This window comes from Capra hircus, chromosome 21, assembly GCF_001704415.2.
Source record: "Capra hircus breed San Clemente chromosome 21, ASM170441v1, whole genome shotgun sequence".
Lineage (NCBI taxonomy): Eukaryota > Metazoa > Chordata > Mammalia > Artiodactyla > Bovidae > Capra > Capra hircus.
Window position 1 is genome coordinate 66,586,825 of NC_030828.1, and position 26,279 is coordinate 66,613,103.

The window sequence follows — 26,279 nt, forward strand, 5'->3', positions numbered from 1 at the left end:
CTATTGCCTAGAGAGATGGATCATGGGGCGTAGAGAGACGGCAAACCTCAAACCACGTACAGCGGGCGATACGCGTCAACCGAACCTGACCAACGGAAGCCTGGCACCACCCCCCTCCCCGCTCTCCCGCCCCGGCCCCTCGGACGGACGGCTGCGCGCAGCCAATCGGGCTGCCGCTCGCCGTCCAAATCGCACGAGACCCAATGGGGCGCGCGGGGGGCGGAGCCACTCCCTCCCCGCGCCGGGTTCGGCTGCGCGCGGCTTCCCCCCCTCCCCACTCACCTCACTGCTGGCCCAGGCCCCGCCCCCCTCCCCTCCCGCTCTCTGCTCCCGGAGTAGTTAGAGCCAGTGAAGTGCGGGCGGCGAGGAGAGCGAAAGTTGCGCTGGGCTCGGCGCCGGGGGCTCTGAAGCGGCTCCGCGCTCCGCCCGCCAGGGCCGCCTCAGCCCCAACTCGCGCCCGCAGGCTCCGACCGCGCCCGCCCGCACCCCCTCCCCCGGCCCAGCGCACCCCCACCCCCACCCCCGCCTCCTCGGGAGCCGCGGGGTCCCCCGTCACTTTCGCCGGCCCGGGCCCCCCGCCGATGCCGGCCATGGTGGAGAAGGGCCCCGAGGTCTCAGGGAAGCGGAGAGGGAGGAACAACGCGTCCAGCGCGGCCGCCTCGGCCGCCGCCGCCGCTTCGGCCGCCGCCTCGGCCGCCGCCGGCTCCTCAGCCGCCGCCGGCTCCTCAGCCGCCGCCGCCTCCGCCGCCTCAGCCGCCGCCTCGGCCGCCGCCGCCCCCAATAATGGGCAGAATAAAAGTTTGGCGGCGGCGGCGGCGCCCAATGGCAACAGCAGCAGCAACTCCTGGGAGGAAGGCAGCTCCGGCTCGTCCAGCGACGAGGAGCACGGTAGGTGGCAGCCGCCCGCGCCGCCCCCGCGCCCGCCCGCCTGCCCGTCCGCGCGCTGACCGCCCCCCTCTGCTTTTCCCGCAGGTGGCGGCGGCATGCGGGTCGGACCCCAGTACCAGGCGGTGGTGCCCGACTTCGACCCCGGTGAGTAGCGCCCCGGGCCGGCCGGCGACCCGAGGGGGCGGACGGCCTCGGACAACTTTTCTTTCTGTGGGTGTGGGTCCTGCCGTCCGCGGGGAGACGCTCGCGCCAGTGTGTCCTGCCGGCGGGCCGGGCCCCCCGCCCCCCACCCCGGGGAGGCCCGAGGGTCGCCCGGGCGGGTCGGACGCGAGGCGGCGGCGCGCCGGCCACACCTGGCCACCTGGCCCGGGGTTCCGGCGTCCCCGGTCCGCGCGAGCCGCGCCGGGGCCGGGCGGGGGTGGCCGCGCGCCGGAGACTTAGCTTCCTGCGAGCGCCCCAGGGCTCGGGACGGCCTCGGACCCGCCTCTCCCCTGCGGAAGGTTGCCCCGCGTGCCCTCTCCTGCCGGCCCCCGGCCTCCTGCCTGCCCCCGACTCCCCTCCCGTCCTGAGATTCCCCCCAAAACCAGTTAGTCGGAGAAGTGTGCTTCCCAGAGGGCGCCTGCCCGGGGAAGAGAGGCATGCCGGTGGCAGTTTGATTTGTAGGACCTATTTGTAAATATGTGTGTTATTTCCTTTTTTCGTTGTTGTTTGTTTGGTTTTAAAGGAAGAGGTTGTGAAAGGTTAGAACCCTCGGAAAGCTTTAGCCTAACACCTCCAAGGCATCCCAGCCCCCTTGCTTGGAACATTTGTTACCCTTGCTGCGCTTCTGTGTGCAAGCAAATTCAAAGTACCAGAAAAATCCTACCAGACAAAGGAATTCGTCAGTGAGATTCTAGCTTGTCTCCGTATAAGACTGTCTTTAAAGATTGTTGGCGTGGAAAATGTTTGAAAGGACGTGGGTTTTATTTCAGAAATCAAATTCAAAAGAGAACCTTGTGGAACTGGAGTTAACAGTCCTCCTGGTTGGAGGGCTTTAGAACTGGTGGTTCTCTATGTAGGTTACACCACGAGTTTATTTGAGAGAATAAATGCATAAATGCTTTTCCTTGGAAACAAGACTGCAGAAAATTGCAAGGATCTAGCCCTTGAAAAAGGCGATTGCTCTTAAGCTGTTATTAAGGTATGAAATTCTGGGTGTTCTTTGAAGTGAAAATACGTAGGCATCCCTGAGTGAGCTGTTGGGTTCTCTGGAAATAAATGACCTTTCCCGCATTTGCCTTCTACAGTTTTGGTCTGTTGATGATTTAAATCTCTTAAAGTATCTGTAGTCTGACGCCCAGGTTTGATTCCTTTTAAACTTCTGTTAGTCTTCCTATAGTTTCTCCTTCCCCCACGTCTTCCTTTTTTGGTCGTCACTTCTCATTTATAAGAGCGACAGATTGGGACTCCCAGGCCAGGCTTCTCCCCTGTGCATGCCTTCTCCATTCCTCGGTTGGCCACCAGGGGAAGCATACTGTTTTTTGGTTACAGTTGACCCTATCTTCATTTTGTAGGTCAAGTCCATCTTTGTTTTAATACACAGACCATAAAGCAAAGCTCTTCGCCAAGTTTCCCCCACATATTAAAAAAATATATCAACTTGTACACATCTTTGAATAAGTTGGTCAGTTTTGGGGTACATTTTGGTTACATTCATTTGAAAGCTTTGTTTAAATATGTTGGCTTTGACTAAAGATAAGTGCATATTTGATGGCAACAGCGAGAATTAGATTTCTGATATTGTTCTAAATGTTGATGCCTAGCTCTGCGTTGTTAGGAATGAGGCAGACTTCTTTGGAGTTGTTATCTTTGAAACAGCACATGTAGTAGGATCATATTTTGAGCTGTCCTTGCAGTTTTGATGGACTAAGGGCAAGCATAAATTTGTCAGAGACCTGCCATTCCAAACAGTGAAACACTGCAAATGTTTTGCTGTATAGTCTTACTGTCAGTTGATTGGCTCTTGGCATTAACATTTCCTATTTTGTGTTTGTTTTAATCTGGAAAGGAATCTAACTGGTGTGAGATAATTTGAAGCCTTGTTTTGCTGTTCTGAGCAGTGGGACAGATTCCTAGGCATGGCTGGAAATTGTAGGACTTTACTTTTTACTACTTATTTATCTATTTAAAAGATGTGTTCTCATTTAACTTAAAATCTAAGGGAAGGGAAGACTTCCATTTTGGAACAGAAGTGACACACCAGTTTTGTTTCATGTCAAGTAAATTTTTTTTTAGGTCTTTGGACTTAGTTTTTTTCCATGAGTACAAGTTAGGAATAATATGGAATTGAGATTGTGCTTGTTACTGCTTTTTCTTTTTCTCTTCCTGAGTTTTGAATGCATATTTATTTATTTATTTATTTTTACCAACATTTGAACAAACTAGTGAATGTGAAACTCACCAGAAAGCCACTTTAAAAAAAAAGAAAAAAACAGAAAAACCTATCTCTGTAAAGATGTATGAGTGGAAGAATGTTGATTTTTTTTTTTTAAGGTCAGGTTTTGTTTACCCACAGTCTCCCAAGTTGACCCTATTTAGCTTTAAAAACAAATGGTTGAAACTAGATCCTCTTGAAATTCCCTTTATAGCCCAGGAAAGATACGTTTGTGTCATCCCTCACACATGGTGAACAAAGTGGACCGAGCAGTCATCCTAAAATGCTGATTCATGTCTTATTACCTAATTACGACCTAAACTGGACCACTGGATCAGAACTTGGTAGTTAAAATAACATCTTTGTTTATAATGGTGAACAAGTTTTATCAGGTAGGTTTAAAAACAAAGACCAGAATGCAGTTTCATATATTTAACTTTGTCTTTGTTCCTGTGTGGGGTCCAGACTGTCCATACTCTATTTCATACTCTATGCCGTATCGTATGCTGAGTTGGCTTTGGTTTCTTTTAGAATTTAATAAACACAGTAAGTAAGAGGGAAGAGTGCTTATGCTAGCCTACCTCTGGTCAGTTATTTCTTGCATTTGCAAAACATAATTTATTTTGAAACTGGTAGTGTTCTTTTATACAAAAATGTAAGTAATTCCATGGTCTTACCGATAAATGTGCAGAGGAAGAAGCAGTAGCCTCTGTGTTTCTTTGATCCCTTGTTTGGTACTCTTCCTCTTTGTTGTCTTCTAACTAGAGGAACACAGTGGCAGGATTTTAAGATTGACTCAAGTTCTTTGTTTTCTGAAGCATGTGTTGTTATTGTCAACTTCTGTTGGAGTTAGTGATCACAGTTCACTAATAGTAAAATTAAGGCTCTTACAGAAGAGGAAGTGTTAATGGTAAATTTTTTTGAGGTAATGGCTCTTTAAACATGCAACCTGTATTTGGAACATTGAATCCAATATATTTAACCAGATTAGAAAATTTGTGGTTGTCATTGGTTCAACTGTCACTTTCAGAGTTAACTTATATTAATAAAATGTAGAATAATTTTCCTGAACAGAGTGTCTTTACCTGCTTTTCATTTCTTCTTGGTGGTGATTCTGTCTTCCTCTTCGAACACATTATTTGCTTTGCTTTAGTTTCATTGTAAAAATAAATTTTATAGATACCCAAAAATCCATAAGTTATGGTGAAGTCATGGTGGAGGCACACTTGGAGGCAGTGTTTACCCAGATGAGAGGTGGGGGTAATGAGAAGTCCTGTGCGTGATCCCCTTTGTGATGCAGTGCAGTAGGAGGTGCCTAAAGCTGTCTCTCGGGAGGTCTAGTGCCTTGTCTCTGTGATTAAGAAGGTGGTTTAAAAGGGTCAAGCTGGTCATTTTATCTCAGGAGCCTCTGTTTCCTGCATTGTGAATCAGGTTCTTTCATCACTGTGGCCTGTGATTATGTCAGTTACAGTCACCTTTTTAATTTCAGAAGCAACATAGAGCAGACTGTGAGCTTGGGTTGTGAGAACCATCAGCCCAAGTTCAGATCTTGACAATGCCTCTTGACAATTATATTTCGGCCCTGGGCAGGTTTCTTTATTTTTGCTTTCATCTGTGAAGTAGAGGTAATGGAACTTCTTCCTCAAGAAAAGAAATTAACTGAGTTAATACACGTAAAATGTCCAGTGCAGTGCCTGGCACTCAGCAAATGCTAAGCAAACATATTCTGCTGTCTTACTTAAGTTATCATTTGAAGGACTTTGAAGTTGCCAAGTAGTGGTCCTTGCGTTGCCTGCTTTACTGCAAAGGTAAGGCTGGATTATAATAAAGCCGTAGATTTAAATGCGAATTATGCACTCAAAGATAATTGAAGTTGATTGCTTTGAAGTTACATGGACCTGCTGCAATTTAGGTAAATACCCTTTGCTGGGAGAGAGAACTAGTCCAAAACATTTTTATAGCAGAAAAGTACACTGAGATCCAGAGGGAATAGATAACCCTGTTCAGATCAAGTTTCAGGGTAGTATGGACCTTGAGTCCATTCCTGGGCCAAAGTGAAGCACACATTAATTACATTCTGAGTCAGGGAGTTTTTACTCTCAATTCTCAAGTCCTTGTCTTTGAGAGTTAATGTCAAAGTGAGGTTCTGCTGCTGCTGTACTTCCTTGGGTGATGAGTACTTCCTTGGGTGTGATCCAAAGGTTAGTTGGTAGAGGCTCATCAGAGCAGAGTTGTTTTAAAAGCAGTGTTGAAAGTCATTGGTACTGAAGAAATGTAAGCTTACTCTTTTCTTTTTTAAAAACAATTAATTTGTTTAGGCTATCTGGGCCTTCATTGCTGCCTGGGCTTTTCTCTACTTGCTGTGAATGGAGGCTGCTCTTTTGTCGAGCAGCATGGGCTCTAGGGCATGCGGGCTTCAGTAGCTGAGGCATGTGGGTTCAGTAGTCGCTTCTCCTAGCTCCAGAGCATGCATGGCTCAGTAGTCGTGGTGCACCGACTTAGTTGCTCTGCAGCATGTGGGATCTTCCCAGATCAGAGACCAAACCTGTGTCTCCTGCAATGGCAGGTGGATCCTTTACCACTGAGCCACCAGGGAAGCCCTAGGCTTATTCTTTTTTCTTTTCCTTCTTCTTTTTCTTTTCTTTTCCCTAGGCTTACTCTAGGAAAGCTAGTTTCTTTAGTGTTATAAAGTTCTATAGGGCAGTTTAATTGAAAAAAATCTTCTTAGTCTTTGGAAATGAAACATCAAAGTCTATCCAAATTACTGTATTCTTCCCCAGTTTATTTTACTTTTTATATTTTACTCTCTGCTATGTTGATTGTTATACTTAATTTATAATTTAGCCCTCATTTTCTTCTGAGCCTTTCTTTAGAGGTTCCATGCATAATGTTAAAGTAAGAAATAAGGCTTCTGTTTGTCCCCTTACTCTGATGGAAAACAGTGATCTTTGCTAAGGAGGATGTGTTCTGTTGGTATTTACATTAAAACAGAGAGCTGGAAAAACCTTGCCATAGAGGGAGTCTCTGGAGCAGCAGTAAAGGCCCAACTGAGGCAGGAATGGGGATTGAGTGCTGGCTCAGTGACTGGGCTGAGTCACCTCTACAGCCTCAAATAGCAAGTATGGAAAATACGTGTGACCTAGGATTGATCAGGGATAAGGGTTGTAATTTAACTGTTTCTGTTTTGTGTTCTGGAAATTTTACTAATACACATATCTTCTGGTTGAGTTTTATATTTTTTATTGTTGATTTTTTAAAAAACAGAGTATAAAATAGAATGGTTTAATGTGACCAAAAGTGTTTTGATAAAATGTTTGAGATAAATATTTTTAAGTAAAATTAAAATGTCCTTTAAGTGAAATGTTGATAGTAAACCCTAAAACGCCTACTTTTTTCCAAATTAGTCAAATTTTGTTGTTTCTTTTTTTTTTTGTTAGTCATATTCTTTATTTAATATGAGGATCATGTAAAAATTGCACGCTAGACATAATTCTGTGAAGTTTCTGGATTTTCTCTCCCTCAGAGCAATGAGAGAGAAAATTGTAGTGTCCATTCAATGCAGCCTTCCTGTGTTCTAGATGAGGAAGGTAAGGCCGGCAGAGACAAAGTGACTTGTATTTGTCTTTCAGTCATTAAAAGCATCTCCAGGTAGGTTTGAGGTGTGTGACACCAAATTTTATCGTTTTAAAGCCTTGTTTCTGGGTACAATAATGTGTGCATAATTTTAGATAAAGGTAGTGGAGGTGACGGAATTCCAACTGAACTATTTAAAATCTTAAAAGATGATGCTGTTAAAGTGCTGCACTTAATATGTCAGCAAATTTGGAAAACTTAGGATTGGAAAAGGTCAATTTCCATTCCAATCCCAAAGAAGGGCAATGCCAAAGAATGTTCAAACTTCCGTACAGTTGTACTCAATGCTAGCAAAGCAATGCTCAAAATCTTTCAAGTTAGGCTTCTGCAGCACATGGTCTGAGAACTTCCAGATGTATAAGCTGGCTTTCAAAGAGGCAGAGGAACCAGAGATCAAGTTGCCAGCATTCTTTGGATCATGGAGAAAGCAAGGGATTTCCAGAAAAACATATTTTTCTACTTCATTGACTATGCTAAAGCCTTTGACTGTGTGGATCACAACAAATTGGAAAATTCTTATAGGTGGAAATACCAGACCATTTTACCTGTCTCTTATGAAATGTGTATGTAGGTCAAGAAGCAACAGTTAGAACTGGACATGGAATGACTGACTGGTTCAAAACTGGAACAGGATTATGACAAGGGCTGTATATTGTCACCCAGCTTATTTAACTTATGTGCAGAGTGCATCATGTGAAATACTGGGCTGGATAACTCACGAGCTGGAATCAAGACTGCCAGGAGTAATATCAACAACCTCAGATATGCCGATGATAAAACTCTAATGGCAGAAAGTGAAGAGGAACTAAGGAGCCTCTTGATGAGGGTGAAAGAGCAGAGAGAAAAAGCTGGTTTGAAATTCAACGTTAAAAAAAACTAAGATCATGGCATCTGGTCCCACCACTTAATGGCAAATGGAAGGGGAAAAAGTGGAAGCAGTGACAGATTTTCTTTTGGGCGCCCAAATCTTACTCCTTGGAAGAAAAGCTATGACAAACCTGCTGCTGCTAAGTCGCTTCAGTCATGTCTGACTCTGTGCGACCCCACAGATGGCAGCCCACCAGGCTCCACCATCCCTGGGATTCTTCAGGCAGCTGGAGTGGGTTGCCATTTCCTTCTCCTAGACAGCATATTAAAAAGCAGAGACATCACTTTGCTGACAAAGGTCCGTATAGTCAAAGCTATGGTTTTTCCAGTAATCATGTACAGATGTGAGAGTTGAATCTTAAGGCTGAATGTGGAAGAATTGATGCTTGTGAACTGTGGTGCTAGAGAAGACTCTTCAGAGTCCCTTGGACTGCAAGGAGATCAAACCAGTCAATCCTAAAGGAAATCATCCCTGAATATCCTTTGGAAAGACTGATGCTGAAGCTCCAATACTTTGACCAGCTGATGCGTAGAGCCAACTTACTGGAGAAAGACCCTGATGTTGGGAAAGATTGAGGGCAGGAGGATGACACAGGATGAGATGGTTGGCTGGCATCACCGATTCGATGGACATGAAACTCTTGTGCAGGAGTTTCATAGATGTAAATGCCTGAGACCACAGGAGGGAAGAAGGCGAGGCAGCAGAGCCTTCAGGGTGGATGCAGATGTGATACCTGTGAAGGAAAACAGAAGGAAGGGCGATGGATGGCGAGATCTAGGAGCCTGAGACTGCAGTGCAGCCGGAGTGAAGGCGGTTTGTTAGCGTGTGTTGGGCAGGACCAGGCCTTCTCTAGAAAACTGGCTGTTTTCTGTCATTGGCCTGGAGTTAGCATGCAGCGTGCTGCAGGGGACCATGAAGGTGCTGGGCAGCTGGGACTGTCAGCTAATTACACTCCTCCCAGCTCTTTCTCTCTTGAAGGGAAATCTGAGTGGCAGGCTCTCAAGGTCATCAAAATGCTTATGCCTGTTTTTGTCCTTGAGTATATACTTATGTATGAAAAGCGGTATGTTTTGTTATTGTCAGAGTATTTTGGTAAATGGAATTCTTTGTGCATATTCCTGTAACAGGCACAGAAAATTCCTTTTCTTCATTCAGTTTTCACAGGTGTTGGGCTTGTTGACTTCTTGCAGTGCTGTCTTTCTGTTGTCTGTGTTGGCATCTTTCTAATGGCTGGTGAGGTCAAGTGTGCTTTTATGTGTTTTTGCAGCTACTTGGTTTCCTTCTGTGTATACGTCTTTTGCTGTTTTTCTGTAGGGTGTTCTTTTTCTTACTGATTTGTGTGTGCTCTTTGTATATTTGGATACCGATCCTTTCTTAGGGTTGTAGAGTTGTAAAGTTTTTGTTGTAGTTTTCCTCTCTAGTATGGGAGTTGATGGAATTTCTTTTCAGGAAGCAATAAAAACATATCCCTGGTTGGATATAGTTCTGCTCAGAGACTGGACTTGGTACATAGCTCCTTACCAGTTGTCACTAGGACTCCTGGTTTCTAAGATGATTGTCACTGAGAATTTGATACATCTTTTTTTTGTTACATTGCAACTTTCTTCAGTTAATTTGGTGTACTAATTACTAACCAATTGACCTAAATTGCAGTGCTGGATGACTTGAAAAGCTCTGATTTAATTTCTGTTCAACATCTAGTTTTAACAGCATAATAGCTTTGTTCATAGTGACTTGTGAAGTCAAGTGGGCCTTAAGCAGCATCACTACGAACAAAGCTAGTGGAGGTGATGGAATTCCAGTTGAGCTATTTCAAATCCTGAAAGATGATGCTGTGAAAGTGCTGCACTCAATATGCCAGCAAATTTGGAAAACTCAACAGTGGCCACAGGACTGAAAAAGGTCAGTTTTCATTCCAATTCCAAAGAAAGGCAATGCCAAAGAATGCTCAAATTACCGCATAGTTGCACTCATCTCACACACTAGTAAAGTAATGCTCAAAATTCTCCAAGCCAGGCTTCAGCAATACGTGAACCATGAACTTCCAGATGTTCAAGCTGGTTTTAGAAAAGGCAGAGGAACCAGAGATCAAATTGCCAGCATCCACTGGATCATTGGAAAAAGCAAGAGAGTTGCAGAAAAACATCTGTTTCTGCTTTATTGAATATGCCAAAGCCTTTGACTGTGTGGATCACAATAAACTGTGGAAAATTTTGAAGGAGATAGGAATACCAGACCACCTGACTTGCCTCTTGAGAAACCTATATGCAGGTCAGGAAGCAACAGTTAGAACTGGACGTGGAACAGCAGACTGGTTCCAAATAGGAAAAGGAGTACGTCAAGGCTGTATATTGTCACCCTGCTTATTTAACTTCTGTGCAGAGTACATCATGAGAAACGCTGGGCTGGAAGAAGCACAAGCTGGACTCAAGATTGCTGGGAGAAATATCAATAACCTCAGATATGCAGATGACACCACCCTTATGGCAAAAAGTGAAGAACTAAAGAGGTTCTTGATGAAAGTGAAAGAAGAGAGTGAAAAATTTGGCTTAAAGCTCAACGTTCAGAAAACTAAGATCATGGCATCTGGTCCCATCACTTCATGGCAAATAAATGGGGAAACAGTGGAAACAGTTGATGGCTTTATGTTTTTGGGCTGCAAAATCACTGCAGATGGTGATTACAGCCATGAAATTAAAAGACGCTTACTCCTTGGATGGAAAGTTATGACCAACCTAGACAGCATATTGAAAAGCAGAGACATTACTTTGCTGACTAAGGTCCGTCTAGTCAAGGCTATGGTTTTTCCTGTGGTCATGTATGGATGTGAGAGTTGGACTATAAAGAAAGCTGCTGCTGCTGCATCGCTTCAGTCGTGTCTGACTCTGTGTGACCCCACAGAAGGCAGCCCACCAGGCTCCCCCGTCCCTGGGATTCCCCAGGCAAGAACACTGGAGTGGGTTGCCATTTCCTTCACCAATGCATGAAAGTGAAAGTGAAGTCGCTCAGTCGTGTCCGACTCTTAGCGACCCCATGGACTGCAGCCCACCAGGCTCTTCTATCCATGGGAGTTTCCAGGCAAGAGTACTGGAGTGGGGTGCCATTGCCAAGAAAGCTGAGCGCCGAAGAATTGATGCTTTTGAACTGTGTTGAAGACTGTTGAGAGTCCCTTGGACTGCAAGGAGATCCAACCAGTCCATTCTAAAGGAGATCAGTCCTGGATGTTCATTGGTAGGACTGATGTTGAAGATGAAATTCCAATACTTTGGCCACCTGATGCAAAGAGCTGACTTGTTTGAAAAGACCCTGATGCTGGGAAAGATTGGGGACAGGAGGAGAAGGGGACGACGAGGATGAGATGGAGGGATGGCATCACCGACTCAATGGACATGAGTTTGGGTGAACTCTGGGAGTTGGTGATGTACAGGGAGTCCTGGCGTGCTGTGGTTCATGGGGTTGCAAAGAGTCGGACATGACTGAGTGACTGAACTGAACTGAGTTAGAGGTTAAAGTCATAACTTTACTTTCTATGATGGTCAGTTATTTTTCTGTAAAAGGTGAACGTGCTGTGGACTAAAACCCAATTCAGCTGTCTTACGGTTTTGTCACTGATTTTGAGGGAGTGGATGAGTGGTGTGGTGCCACTTGTCATCACAACAGAAAACCCTTGAAGGAATAATGTCAGTGCCAGGTTAGTGTAGTATTTGCTATATGCAGACTGGTTTGAATACTTCATTAATAATTTAACATAACAGTCACAACAATCACATCAGATAAAGTTGTTATCACCATTTTCCATGTGAGGAAACAGAGGCACAGAGAGGTTTACTGTTATGGTTCACCCTAGTAACTTGCCCAAGGTAACCCATTCTAAGATGCCATCTGTTGTCAGAAGCATCATTATTTTGTTTATTGCTAAGGAAGGAAAAACACCAGGATACTACTAAGATAAGTTGCAGTCAGACTGCAATCTAGTGTATTTCAGGGAGACTTAGCCAGAAATCCTCTCTTAAGAAAAACCACTTAGAGCAGCGCTTTATTGGATCAATTGCTTTGTTGTTTGCATGTGGTCCCAGGTATTGTGGAGATTTTTGTGTAGGGTGGCCACAGCCTGATTCGTGCCCAGTTGCATTCTTCCTCTTCTTCTCAATGAAAGCACAAATGAAATGGGAGGTGTCTGGCTTGGTTGACTGAGGCGAGTTGGAATGAGTTGCTTTACTCTTGCACGTATGTTGAAATAGTCATTTTCAGAGTGTAAAATAGAGTTGTTTTTTGAGGGGAGTGATTTTTTGTGATTGGATGACTTAAGGTTACAAAGGACCGTGTTATGTTGGTTACCTTTTAGTTTAACAGATGAGAGTATAACATTTAAATATCTATTTTCCCCCCTCCCCATATGTTTTTCTGCAGGTTCACATTGAACTTGAGCTGTGGAATGAGTTTAAGAACCATGTCTTGTTCAAGTGTGAAAAGATACACACATTAAAATATCTAAGAGTATTTTTAAAAGTCATTGGTTTTACCTGTACAACTATCTGGTTAGTATTGTTCAGCAACTAATTCTCCTTCCTTGTATATTATTCCCAATCTCCTTCACCATCAAAATAATGAAAACCAAACTAACTCTGCCTCTCTTCCCCTGAAAAAACCCCGATGTATGTATTTCTTAGTGTTATTAGTGAATTGTGTTCTGTTTTTCAAAGACCAGAGTATACTTACAGAAAATTGTAAGTTCTATTCTGGTTGACTTAAATGTGAGGTTTGCCATGGTTGGTTTGATCATAAGGTTAACTGAGGACTAGCTTCTGTCTGCCCAGAAACCAAGGCTTGCCTTGTGTTTTCACCGAGGGGACCTGGTGAGCCTCTGCCCCGGAGCTTGGCTGTGCTTGTCCCTCTTCAGCAGTTTCATCTAGTGACCAGGAAATACTCCCTGATGGCCTTCTTTATGTCTGAAAAGGTTAATTAAAATTTTGGGATTGGTTGAACATTCCATTCACTTGAACTCAGGGTATTTCTGTGCTATTCCACACATATACACACACACTTACTGAAGGCTGCGCATCCTGTTTTACTGGCACAGAAGCTTCTGGGCTTGGGACTTGTCTGCTTTCAGACTTAGCGTGCACGTGCGGGAGCAGGATGGTAAGATGGGTAGGGTAAGACTTGGCTAGTCTGATCTTAGGTGGTCCCATGAAGTCTTCGTGGTGTCATGCACTTCTGCTTTCTGAGTGTTCTGAGCCGCCAATTCTGTTTAAATATCTAAAGGTTTATCTTTCTCACTTGACATAGTCGAATGTGGTTCTGCATTTAATAAGAGCACTTGTGTGCATTGATTGACTTTGCTCGAATAGGCATTTTGTAGTGGACAGTTGATAGTTAAGAACCAAGTTTACTTAAAAAATGGAAACCTAAGGGAATAAGTGAGCTTTAAAGTTGCATTAAAAACCTGGTGTTCCCTGTTTTAGGTGCTTTCTTAATAATGAATTTGTATGAGTTAGAGATATACATCTTAGATACATTCTTAAAATTTTTTTTCCAAGGTGAATTTCATATAACATGGGGCTTCGCTGGTGACTCAGATGGCAAGGAATCTGCCTGCTGTGTAGGAGACCTGGGTTTGATTCCTGGGTCAGGAAGATCCCCTGGAGAAGGAAATAGCTACCTACTCCAGTATTCTTGCCTGGAGCATCCCCATGGACAGAGGAGCCTGGTGGGCTACAGGCCATGGGGTCCCAAGGAGTTGGACATAACTGAGTGACTAAAGCTGAAACTTCAGTACTTAGGCCGCCTCATGCGAAGAGTTGACTCATTGGAAAAGACTCTGATGCTGGGAGGGATTGGGGGCAGGAGGAGAAGGGGACGACAGAGGATGAGATGGCTGGGTGGCATCACGGATTCGATGGACGTGAGTCTGAGTGAACTCCGGGAGTTGGTGATGGACAAGGAGGCCTGGCGTGCTGCGATTCATGGGGTCACAAAGAGTCGGACAGGACTGAGTGACTGAACTGAACTGAGTGAGTAAAACGCTTTCACTTTCATATAACATAAAATTAACCCTTTAAAAAATTGTTTGTTTATTTATTTGGCCACACTGCACTGCTTGTGGGATCTTCGTCCTGGGCCCTGAGCAGTGAGAGCACAGAGTCCTAAGCGTTGGGTTGCCAAGGCATCCCCAGGTTGACCGCTGTGAAGTCAGTAATTTAGTGGCGTTTAGGACACTTACGTTGTTGTGCCGCTCCTGCCACACCGTCTAGTCCCAGAATGTTTCCCTCACCCCAAGAGAGACTCTCAAGTCTATTACGTGGTTCCTTCCCCCTCCCCCTGCCCCTCCCCCTGCACACTGCTGATGACACGGGGGCGCTGGCAGCATAGTGGGGGGGTCTCCTTACTTGCGGCTCAGTGATTGAAGAAACCAGGAAGAAGCTGTAGGTGAAGTGGTTCTTTGAGCCAAGTCTTGAAAATAGGGGTTTTCCTGTGTTTATGATTTTATAATGTTAACTAATTTAAAAATTCATATTAAACTATGAAGTTTAAAACTATAAAACTGTTATTTTGAAAATGTTAATCTTTCTGAAAATTTCAATCCAGATTTTCTTTTAAACTGTTTTAAGCTGTGCTGTCCAGTAATGTAGCCACTAGTAATCTATAATTATTTAAATTTATTAAAATAAAATCAAACTGAAAATGCAGTTCTGTCACACTAACCACATCATTTCAAGCACGTGGCTCCTGGCTGCTGTGTCAGACTGCACAGAGCGGGATATTTTCCATGCTGTTGGACAGCACGAAGCCAGAGAATTTTAGGAGTGAAAGCTTGTTCTTTTTAATTTTTATAGTTAGTTCAGAGGTTCTGCCTCTAATCAAGGTGCATGGTGAAATGTGATACTGGAATGTGATGGTTGCGTATGGAATTCCTCTAGTGGAGTATTTGTTAAAATATTGCTGTTAAGGTATTCAAAATAAGGCTTCTTAAGAAAGCAAGTAGAAATTGAAAGCTTTTTATGTGATGGTAGGGGGATGGTTGTATAACACCTAGTTAAACCAAAAGGATGATCAAGATGTGTGACTATATTGAAGAGAAATGCAGAACTTAAAACATCAGCAATGTGAAGGGTTACCCTTGTTTGAAAACGTTAGGTTTCATATCTCTCCTGAGCATACTCAGCCTTTGCTCCAACTTCTCAAACACATTTAAACACTTTATAATTATTCTAATGCCCTTGTTTAGTAATTCTCTTATCTGTCTCATTTCTGAGTTGGTATCAGTTGATTGATTTCTTTCCCTCATTATGAGTTGTCTTTTCCCGTTTCTTTGCTTGTTTGGTAATTTTTGTTTAGATGCTAGACATTATGAATTTTATTTTGATGGATGCTGGATATCTTTATAGTTGTATAAATATTCTTGAGCTTTGTTCTAGAACATGGTGAAGTTCCTTACAAATGGTTTGTTCATTGCACATCTTGCTTTGTTAGGTGGGATCAGAGCCACGTAGCCCAGGGCTAATTATTTTCCATTCTGTGTGCTCTACCCAATCAGAAACCTCAAGTATTTTCTTTACAGACGTGTGCTGCTCAGTACTGTGCTGAGTCCTCAAGGAGCTCTCTGGAGTTCGGTGAGGCACTCCCCTTTTGGAACCCTGCCCTGCAAACTCAAGCTGCCCTGGCTTCCGTGGCCTCAGCTTGCTTCCTAAACTTGGGGAAACTGCTTGGCTTCCTTGGGCTCTCCCTCCCTGTGCTGCCAGCTGGCAGTGCTCACTAGGCAGTGGCTGGGCAGTTGTGGAATTGACCCTGTCTGTGTCCTCTCTCTCAGGGCTCAGTGTACTCTGCTGCTTGATGTCCACTGTCTTGAAGACTGTCGCTTTGTAGATTTGACTGGTCTTTAGTTGTTTATAGTGAAAGTGAAGTGAAAGTGAAAGTTGCTCAGTCGTGTCTGACTCTTTGCGACCCCATGAACTATACAGTCCATGGAATTCTCCAGGCCAGAATACTGGAGTGGGTAGCCTTTCCCTACTCCAGGGGATCTTCCCGACCCAGGAATCAAACCAGGGTCTCCAGCATTGCAGGCAGATTCTTTACCCACTGAGCTATCAGGGAAGCCCTTAGTTGTTTATAATGATAGGATAAATCTGGTTCACCCCACCTTGGCTGGAAACAGAAGTCTAGGTTTTTTTTAAAAAAAAGTAGAGGAATTGGTTTCATTTCGTTTTTTAAAGAAAATATTAGTATACATTTATATGTTGTCTGTTACTCTTAATCTATTTCATTTCTTCTTAAAGCTGTTAGGGCTTTTAAAAAAATTGTTGTATAGTTAATGTACAGTGCTATGTTAGTTTCAGGTAGACTGCATAATGATTTGACTTTTGCATGTATTATGAAATGATCACCAGTGTAAGTCTGGTAACCATCTGTCCCCATACAGGGCTGTCACAGTATTATTGACCATACACCTTAGGCTGTCTGTTACATCCCCATAACTGGAGGCTTGTTTTTACAAACTGAAGATTTGTATCTCTTTTTCCCCGTCCTCTGTTTCACAACCACTCCCACCCCATCCCTTCTAGTAACCAGATGGACTGCCTGTGTTTCCTTCTAGGAGTTGTATGGTTTCAGGTCTTAAAGTCTTTAATCCTTTTTGAGTTTATTTTTGTATATGGTGTGAGAAAGTAGTCCAGTTTGATTCTTTTGCATGTTGCTGTCCAATTTTTCCAGCACCATTTATTGAAGAGGCTGTCTTTTCCCTATTGGATATTCTTGTCTCCTTTGTCATAGATTAGTTGACTGAATAAATGTAGGCTTATTTCTGGGCTCTATATTCTGTTCCATTTTTCTGTGTGTCTTTTTTGGGTCCAGTAGCATACTGTTTTGATGACTTTCGCTTTGTAATATGGTTTGAAATCGGGGAACATTATACCCTCAGTTTTGTTGTTTTTTTCTGAAGGTTGCTTTGGTGTGTTATAGCTTTTAAACTTTTGAGTCTTATGTTCATGGAAGCCTTCTGTAAATGCTTTTAGAAACCAGGATATTAAAATTTCATGTTTTTATATAGCCACTATTCATTTTAGTGCCCATGACAAAGTGCTCAGACTAACTGCTTACTCATTGAAATCAGATGATTCTAGCCCAGAATTTTCCAAAGCAGAATAGTTTTTTTTTTAGTTCACTATTCTTTATAAATTATTAGTATAAATTAAAACTATTAAAAATTAGCTTTAAAAGTTATTAGCCCTAGTTAGGAACTAATTTTTTTTTTCAGAGAAAAGTATACTTTTCTCTTTGAAAAGTGTAATTTAGGAAATATCTCCTTCTTAGACTGTGTAAGATCTCCATTTTGCTGTGCTTAGTCACTCAATTGTGTCTGACTCTTTTGTGACCCCATGGACTGTAGCCCACAAAAATCCCATGGACAGAGGAACCATCTTGCTGGGATGTGAAAAAAACGAGTATTTGTAATAAAATTGGTATTTCCTTTTGAAGCCCTTCTTATAGAATTTTCATTGTTTCCTAGTCATTTTCAGCTTGATGTCTTCTAGATTTTGAACATCTGCCACTTTCATATGCCATGGATTGACACTCCTGAACTGCATCAGGGCTCTGTATGGCTGATGAGCTCGCATCCTGAGCCCTGCGGGTGCTCTGCTTGCGTGGCAGCGGGCCAGCTTCCATGGCATCGCCGTTTTGTACAGTGGTTGGTGGAGCAGAGAGGCTGGCGGTGGGCATGCAGGCCCTCGCCTGCTAACAGGGTCGGGACTGGAATAACTGAGCTTTTATTTAGTTTTGCATTTTAAGTTTCTAGGTAATTTTAAAAACAAGAGCTCTATTGCTGTAAAAAAGTTTTAAATCACACTTTCTGTCTTATGTGATCAAGTAGCAGTAGCAAAGTGAAAGTGTTAATACCAGTGAAGTGTTAATACCAGTGATTTGAAGTGTAAGTTCTAGAAAGTTTGGTGCAGATGAGACAGGCTAATGATCATTAGGCAGTCTAAAAGACATGCAGCTTTTACCTCAGTTGGACACATTCGTTGGTGGACTGTGTTTAACTGTGAAGGAAAAAAACAATTTAAGAACATGTATGAAATTGGAATTATGCTCTGGAAAAAGCAGGATGAGATGTAATTAGGTGTTTTCTAGTTTTAGCTTTTCAGGAACATAATTCCGCTCTGACATATATTGTCTAGCTTTTTACCCATAGTACTTTTGTACTATTTTAAGGAACTCGTGTGAAAAAATGATGGACTGCTTTTACTTCTGGTGGTCTAAAAACACTAATTTTTCCCTCTGTTACAGGATTTTACACTTGTATAGTTTTCCTAAACATTGATGAGTTGCTTTTTTGCTTATGGAGAATTTGAACATGTAGAAAGCAATAGAAATATTATTGAGTCCTGTATTGTCTGGCAGCCATCTTTAGCCAAATAAATAAAAACACTTTTTTTTTTGGCTAAAGTTTAGTAAATTCGCTTTCCACATTATAGAAGGTGAAGTTGTGTGTTAGACTTTTGGATGCTTCCTGGTCCAGCAGTCATAAAGCACCTCGCCTGGGGTGCGGTGAGCGCTGTGTGAGACAGGCGGGCCTGTGCTCTACGGACGGGGGTGGAGGTGGGGGGGTTGGGGGGGTGGAGGGAATCGGTGTGGAGGGGAAGGCTTTCCCCAGGTGACCCTGAGGTCGGTCTGGAAGGGTAGACGAAGGGGAGCTCTCCAGGACTGAGAGATGTGATGTTTTTGAGGAAGTTTGATCTGACTGTAGAGGCAGCATATGACAGATCACTGAGGCTGTGTGTGCTAAGCTGAGGAGCTTATTTAATTTTTAAATAATAACTTTACTAAGATGTAATTGACATCCATAAAGTTTACTCTCTTAAAGTGTACAGCTTGGCAATTTTCAGTGTGTTTACAGAGTTGTGCAACCATTACCACTGTCTGATTCTGTTTTTATCACCTCCAAAGAAATCCTGTACTTATTAGCAGTCATTCCCCATTTGGAATTTATTTTAAATGTCATTTAAATGTTTTTATTGTATTTTATTATTTATTTGTTTTTGGTTGCATTGTGTGGCTTGCAAGATCTCAGTTCCCCAGCCAAAGGCTGAACCTGGGCCATGACAATGAAAGCGTGGAGTTCTAATCACTAGCTACCAGGAAACTACCTATTTTATTTTACTTAGAGTTGGTTTACAATATTGTGTTAGTTTTGAATGTACAGCATAGTGATTCAGTGTTTTTACACATTATACTCCATTATAAGTTATTATAAGATAATGGATATAGCTCCTTGAGCTGTGCTGTAAATTCTTGTTGTTTATCTATTTTATATATAGTATTTTATATCCGTTAATTCCATACCCCTCACTTTCCCTTCCCCTCTTCTCTCTTCCCTTTGGTAACCGTGAGCTTGTTTTCTGTATCTGTGAGTCTGTTTCTGTTTTGCATATACATTCATTTATTTTATTTTTCAGGTTCCACGTGTAAGCAGTATAATACAGTTTGTCTAATTTATTTCACTCAGCATAATATTATTCTAGGTCTGTCCACATTGCCACAAATGGCAATATTTCGTTCTTTTTTTATGACTCACGTTCTTGTGTGTGTGTGTGTGTGTATCACATCTTGTTAATCATACTGTCTTTTGTCGGGCACTTGAGTTACTTTCATGTGTTGGCTGTTTTACCAAATAGTGCTGCTGTGACCATTGGTGTGCATTATTTTTTTCATTTATCTTTTTGAATTAGTGTTTTGTGGTGGTTGTTTTTTTTTTTTTTTATATACTCAGAAGTGGAATTGCTGGATCATATGATAGTTTTATTTTTAGTTTTTTAAGGATCCTCCATACTGTTTGGCAACTCACTCCAGTACTCTTGCCTGGAAAATCCCATGGACGGCGGAGCCTGGTGGGCTGCAGTCCGTGGGGTCGCTAGGAGTCGGACATGACTGAACGACTTCACTTTCATGCATTGGAGAAGGAAATGGCAACCCACTCCAGTGTTCTTGCCTGGAGAATCCCAGATGGTGGGCTGCCATCTATGGGGTCGCACAGAGTCGGACACAACTGACGCGACTTAGCAGCAGGAGCAGCATACTGTTCTCCATAGTGGCTGTACCAGTTTACATTCCCACCAGCAATGTTCCAGGGTTCCCTTTTCTCTTCATCTTCTCCAGCATTTGTTATTTGTAGACTTTTTGATGATGGTCATTGTGACTGGTGTGAGGAGTTACCTCACTGTGGTTCTGATTTGCATTTCTTTAATAATTAGCGATGTTAAGCCTCTTTTCGTGTGTCTGTTGGCCGTCTGTATTTCTTCTTTGGAAAAATGTCTCTTCAGGTCTTCTGCCCATTTTTTGATTGGGTTGTTTGGGTTTGGGGTTTTTCTGATACTGAGTTTTATGAGCTGTTTGTATATTTTGGACATTAGCCCCTTGTTGGTTGCATCATTTGCAAGTATTTTCTCCCGTTCTATAGGTTGTCCTTTTGTTTTTTCAGTGGTTCCTTTTGCTGTGCAAAATTAAATGAGCTTTAATAATCATTTAAGACTTATTTCTCTTAAAAACAACCTTCCTAACGTTTGTGTTGTGGAGGCAGTAGTGTAATATTTTTGTGAAATAATACTGTGTCACAGGTGTTGACCATGTGTGTTTTTAAAAATTCATTTCATAACTTCTTTTTCTAAAAAATGTTATATTTATTTATTTATGGCCGTGTTGGGTCTTAGCTGCCACATGCAGGCTCTCCATTGTGGTGCTAGGGCCAGTCTAGTTGCGATATGGGGGCTTAGTAGTTGTGCTGGGCTGGTGGGCTTAGTTGCCCTGAGGCATGTGGAGTCTTAGTTCCCTAGCTAAGGATGGAACCCACGTCCCCTACCTTGGAAGGTGGATTTTTAACCACTGGACCATCAGTGAAGTTCAAAGACTAGAGAACTTTGAGCCTCAGAGTGTCTACCTCATCTGTCTTACTATTGAACCTTGGATTTACATCTGTTATAGCACTTCTGTCTCTTTAGGTAATTACTGACTTTCTTGTTGTCTTCTCCCTGCCCACTGAGGGTGGGAACTACCTGTATCATTTTCCCATCCCTGCCTGCAAGCCGTCCCTGCCAGCCTGGAGAACAGATAGCTCCTCTTGGCCTCTACTGCGGCTGTCCTCCTGTGCACCGTCGTCTGTAACGTGAATTACTGAGCTTGCCTTCCAGTAAGTGTTCTGCTTCCACATGCTGCAGTGTAAGTCAGCATGTTTCTCTACTGCCCAGAACCTCACAGTGGCCTTACGAGACCTGTTTAGTCTGGTTCTTGTGTTACTATTTTAACTTTTATCTCCTTTGTGTCTTTCAAATCTTTGCTTAAATATTACCTTCTCAATGAGGCCTATCTTGACCTACCTACTATCCATCTATAAGTATGCTGTCTGTAAAATACAGTCTAGCTTCATACTGTATTCTTTCAACTTGATGATATCCTGTGACAGTAAAAAGATGAGTGGCTGCCAGAGGTTAGAGTAGGAGGAGGAATGATTAGGCAGAACAGATTTTTTAGAGCAGAGAAAAAACACTGTTGAATGCATAGTAATGGATACCTGCTGTTACACGTTCGTGCAGACTCAGAGTGTCCGGCCGAGAAGTGAGCCCTGGTGTGTGCTGGGCTTTGTGTGATTATGATGCGTCAGGACACATCCGTCAGCTGTGACAGATGTCCCGCTCCGCTGGGGTGCTGGTGGTGGGAGCAGCTGTCATGGGTGGGGGCAGAGAGTATATGGGAAATCTCTGTATCCTCCTCTCAGTCTTGCTGTCAACCTGGAACTGCTCTAAAATAATTGTCTTTAAATGTAAAAGACAACAACAGCATCAGCAAATATATAACCACAGATAGCACAGTTAAGTAAAAATAATGTTTGTTCCTTCGTGTGATTAAATCTCCAGTCAGCTGTTTTTAAACAGTTGTTTAGACCAGCATTCAAAATGATGTACATATTGCATTTAAAAAAGTAGCTTTATTGAGGTGTAATTGACACTCAGTAAACTGTCATATTTAAAGTGTACAGTTTGATTAGTTTTGACATATGTACACACCTGTGAAATTATTACCACAGTCAAGAGACTGAATTTAAAAAAAATTAAAAAAAAAAAGAGAGACTGAATATATTCATCATCCCACACCCAAGTTTCCTCATTGCTCCTTGTGATTCCTGCTAGTTGCCCTTCCTCCCCCAAGCAGCCACTCATCTGCTTCCTGTTACTGGAGGTTAGTTTGCATTTTCTTGTGTTTTATATAAATGAAAGCTTAACTTCTGTACTATCTTGACATCTGGCCTCTTTCAGCATAATTATTTTGAGACTCATCCACCTTGTTGTGTGTATCATTTGATTAATTTTTATTGCTTAGTCATATTACCTTGTATGAATACACCAGAATTTTTTTATTCACTCACTTCTTGATGGACATTTGAGTTATTTCCATTGTTGGGCTGTGACAAATATTAGTATGAATAGTATGTGTCATTTAGAAATTCCAGAATGATAGAGTAATACTTAACAATATACCTTCCCCCTTATATGTATTTTATTAAAAGAAATTATAGGTAGGTGGTAATGACCTTGGCTTTCCAAGTGGCACAGTGGCAAAGAATCTGCCTGCCAATGTAGGAGATGTAGGTTCAACCCGTGGTTCGGGAAGATCCCCTGGAGTAGGAATGGCAACCCACTCCAGTGTTCTTGCCTGGAAAATCCCATGGACAGAGGGGCCTGGCGGGCTACAGTTCATGGGGTCACAAAGAGTCGGACACAACTGAGCACGCGTGAATAATACTCGTGTACAAGTCTGTGTGTGAACATGTATTTCCTTCTCTTGTGGTAAACGTTCAGGATGAAATCATATTGTAGTTGTATACCTAAGTTTTTAAGAAACTGCAAACTTCCCCAAAGTGGGTTTATCCAATATAATTTTGCATTCTTACCAGCAGTGTATGAGAGTTCCAGTTGTTCCACAACCTTGCTAACATGTGGGATGGTCAGTCATTTTAATTTTAGACATTCTAATGTGTATGTAGTGGTATCATACTGTGGTTTTACCTTACATTTGCCTACTGACAGATGGTATTGAGCATTTAAAAATAAGTATATTTGCCATCTCTGTAGCTACCTGTAACAGTTTAGTTCACTTTCCTGCCTCCATGGCGTGGAAGCTCTCAGAACAAGAAGCTGGGACAGCAGTAGGGCTCACCTCTCTCGTTTCCCATCTCTGAGCTATCACTGATGTGCGTCGTCTGGAATACCGTTGTTTCATGTTTGTTTGGATTTTTCAAGGAGGAGGGTAATTCTGGTCTCTGTTACTCCCATGTTGGCCGAAAGCACACACGTGAATTTTAATATCTAAATTTCACCCTTTCTTTTTGATTTCTCTCATAATTTAATTATAGAAAACCACTAGATTGTCTGGCTGAGTTTCCCTCATTCTAGGTTTTCTCATTACATCCCTGTGCTTTTTTAAAAACATGTTCCTTTGTGCTTTCTGTAACGTGTGTGTGCACGCTCAGTCGTGTCCGATTCTTTTGCAGCCCCCTGGACTGTATGTAGCCTGTCAGACTCTTCTGTCCATGGGATTTTCCAGGCAAGAGTAGTGTGACGCGTTGCCATTTCCTTCTCCGGGGGATCTTCCTGACCCAGGAACTGAACCCTAGTATCTTGCATTGGCAGATGGATTTTTTACCACTGAGTCACCTGGGAAGCTCTTATCCTGGTATACTGTTTCTTATTTTTGTAGCACTTACTAACATAAATGTGTACATTTGTTTAATGTCTGTTCTAAAATTTAGACTCCATAAAGGTGCAGGTCTTTGTTTACTGCTGTATCCTCAGAGTCTAGAACATTGTTGAGCATCTAGTTGGCACAGAATATAAATCTTTTGAATTAAAAAAAAATTAATGCAGTAAAAGGTGTAGAACTGGTGAACTGTCCTTAGCCTGATTCCTTTGATAGAAAAGTAACATTTTCTTTCGTGAGAATAATTGTGTTTAACAACCCTGTTAGAGACAGTGTAAACTCTTCTGGGTCTTGGGCAGTTAGGAACTCCCCAGGTAGATTTGGGAGAGGGCTGTGTAACCAGATCTGCTTCTTCCTCTGAGACTAACCTTCCTTTTGGTAGCTACCAGAGATTTATTGGCCCTTTAAAATCCCAGGTCAGAGTCCCAGCCTTTTTCAGGGGATCAAGAAAGCGTTCCTGTGCTCAGAATGAGATGGCTACCCTGCCAACCTCAAGGCTTCAACAGAGTTCAGAGGAAGCCCCAGAACTAAAGGTGTTCCTGGTGGATACGCACCCCACCATCCCCTCCCTTAGCGCTCCTAGCATCTCTGTCTCGCTTTGCCTTTGGTATTGATCTCATTATGGGCTTTTTTCCTTAGTAATCAGTCACCAGGAAGGCCAGGGTTCCTAGGGCATTCCCTCGTTCTATGGGCTCTCTAAGACTGTATGTTCTTTTTGATCCCATCTCGCACCCCTGACCTTCTCTGGACACTTGTATATTCATTCAGCCTTAAACTCGGGGTGCAGCAGCAGAATCCCTCTGATCCTCTGTTTCTTTTGTGACGTCCCTCACCTTCTCGTTCTTACTGCAGCTTGGTGGTTTCCTGGTGACACCGTTTTCCCTGCAGCCCTCTCAAGTGGCCCTTGCTTTTCCCCTTACATTCCTCCAGTCATTGTCACATCCCACTCAAGAAGTGGGATATCTTCCTTGTTCTGTGTTAACACTTCTGTACCATTTTTTTCTCTTCCATAAAGCACCACAATGACTGTGATGTCAAAGATTTATACCACTCAGTACTGCTTTTTGCTGCCTCTCCCAAGATTGCTGTGGAAGAGCCAACCCCAGTGACGGAGTGTCACTCCTTGCCTCTCCTAACGCTTCTTGCCTCGTCAATACAATTAGGCCAGTTTCTTTTCGTTAGTGTTTGCATAGTGACTTTTTTTTATCTTTGTGCTCTCAGTCTTTCTTTATTCTTCTGTTTTAGGTATGTCTATACACATTTTCATCCGAATCTTACCTTGGACATTTAGTACTGTTCACAGTTTCTTTTAAGTATTCACTCATTTATTTGTAGTTAAATCTGCTGATTCAAAGCTTTCTATTTATTTGACCCACTTGTTCTCTTTCTTATTCCTTTGATCTTCTTTTGCATTTTGTGTTTATTATTTTTCTACCCTCTCTCCCTAGCTTGGTAGTTATATGATCTTTTTCAGAATACTATTCTCTTAATGGTTACCCGAGAGGTTTAATTTTGGATTTTAAATATTTTTATTGTGGTAAAATACATGTAATAGAAAATTTATGATCTTTCATCATTTTAAGTGCACAGTTCAGGGTATTCAATACATTCATGATATTGTGCAACCATCACCACCATCCATCTCCAGAATGCTTTTCATCTTGTAAAACTGAGACTCAACCCATTCAATACACTCCATTCCCTCCTCCCCGCAACCCTTAGCAACCACCGCTCTACTTTCTGTCTCTCTGAAATTTGACTACTCTAGGGACCTCATATAAGTGGAATCATACCGTTTCTGGTTGTTTTGTGTGTGCGAGAGAGACTGATTTCTTCATTTGGCGTCATGTCCTCAAGATTCGTTCACGTCGTCGTATCTGTCAGAATCGCCTTCCTTTCTAACGCTGTTTAAAGAACGGTGTTGCCAGATACAGGGTGTGTGGTTGATGAGTCTTTCCTTTTAGCACTCTCGAGTATACTGACTTGCTGTCTTCTGGCCTCCAGAGTCTCTGATGAGAAATCTGCCTGTGCTCTTACTGAGGATCCTTGGGATGTGATGTGTCGTTTCTCTCTCTTGAGAATCTCTCTTTGTCTTTGACTTTCAAAAGTTTGACTGTTTCTGCTGTATAGCAGAGTAATTCAGTTATGTATACTTTTTTCGTATTCTTTTCCTTTATGATTTATCACAGAATATTGAGTATAGTGTTGTACAGTACAACCGGTTGTTGTACAGTACAGCCTTGTTGTTCATCCATTCTATCTATAATGGTTTGCATCTTCTAACCCCAAACTCCCTATCCATCCAGCCGCCACCTCTCTCCCCCTTGGCAGCCACAGGTCTGTTCTCTATGTCTGTGAGTCTATTTTTGTTTTGTAGATATGTTCATTTTGTGTCATATTTTAGATTCTGCGTAAGTGGTGTCATATGGTATTTGTCTTGTTCCTTCGGACTTTGCTTGGTGAGATGATACTAGTTGTATCCATGTTGCTGCACGTGGCATTATTTCATTCTTCTTTATGGCTGAGTAATATTCCATTTATATATATACTATATCTTTAGTCATTCGTTTGTCAATGGACATGTGTTTCCATGTCTTGGCTATTGCAAATAGTGCTGCTATGAACACAGGGATGCAGGTATAAAAGCTGAAGTTGAAATTAACACGGTGTACCTTCCAAGTCTTTTTCTAGAAGTTGTAAGCCTTCAGTAGCCCCAGAGTTCTGCAGCAGCTA

General features: G+C 42.6%; 1 protein-coding gene across 1 annotated transcript in view; it reads left to right on the forward strand.

Moving 5' to 3' along the window:
- RCOR1 (REST corepressor 1) overlaps positions 350-26,279 on the forward strand; it is a 119,050-nt gene continuing 93,120 nt past the window's right edge. Inside the window, exons 1-2 of the mRNA XM_018066315.1 lie at positions 350-888; positions 973-1,032. Of these exons, the coding sequence (XP_017921804.1) occupies positions 582-888; positions 973-1,032 (367 nt within the window). The 5' untranslated portion in view covers positions 350-581. The remainder of the gene's footprint in view (positions 889-972; positions 1,033-26,279) is intronic.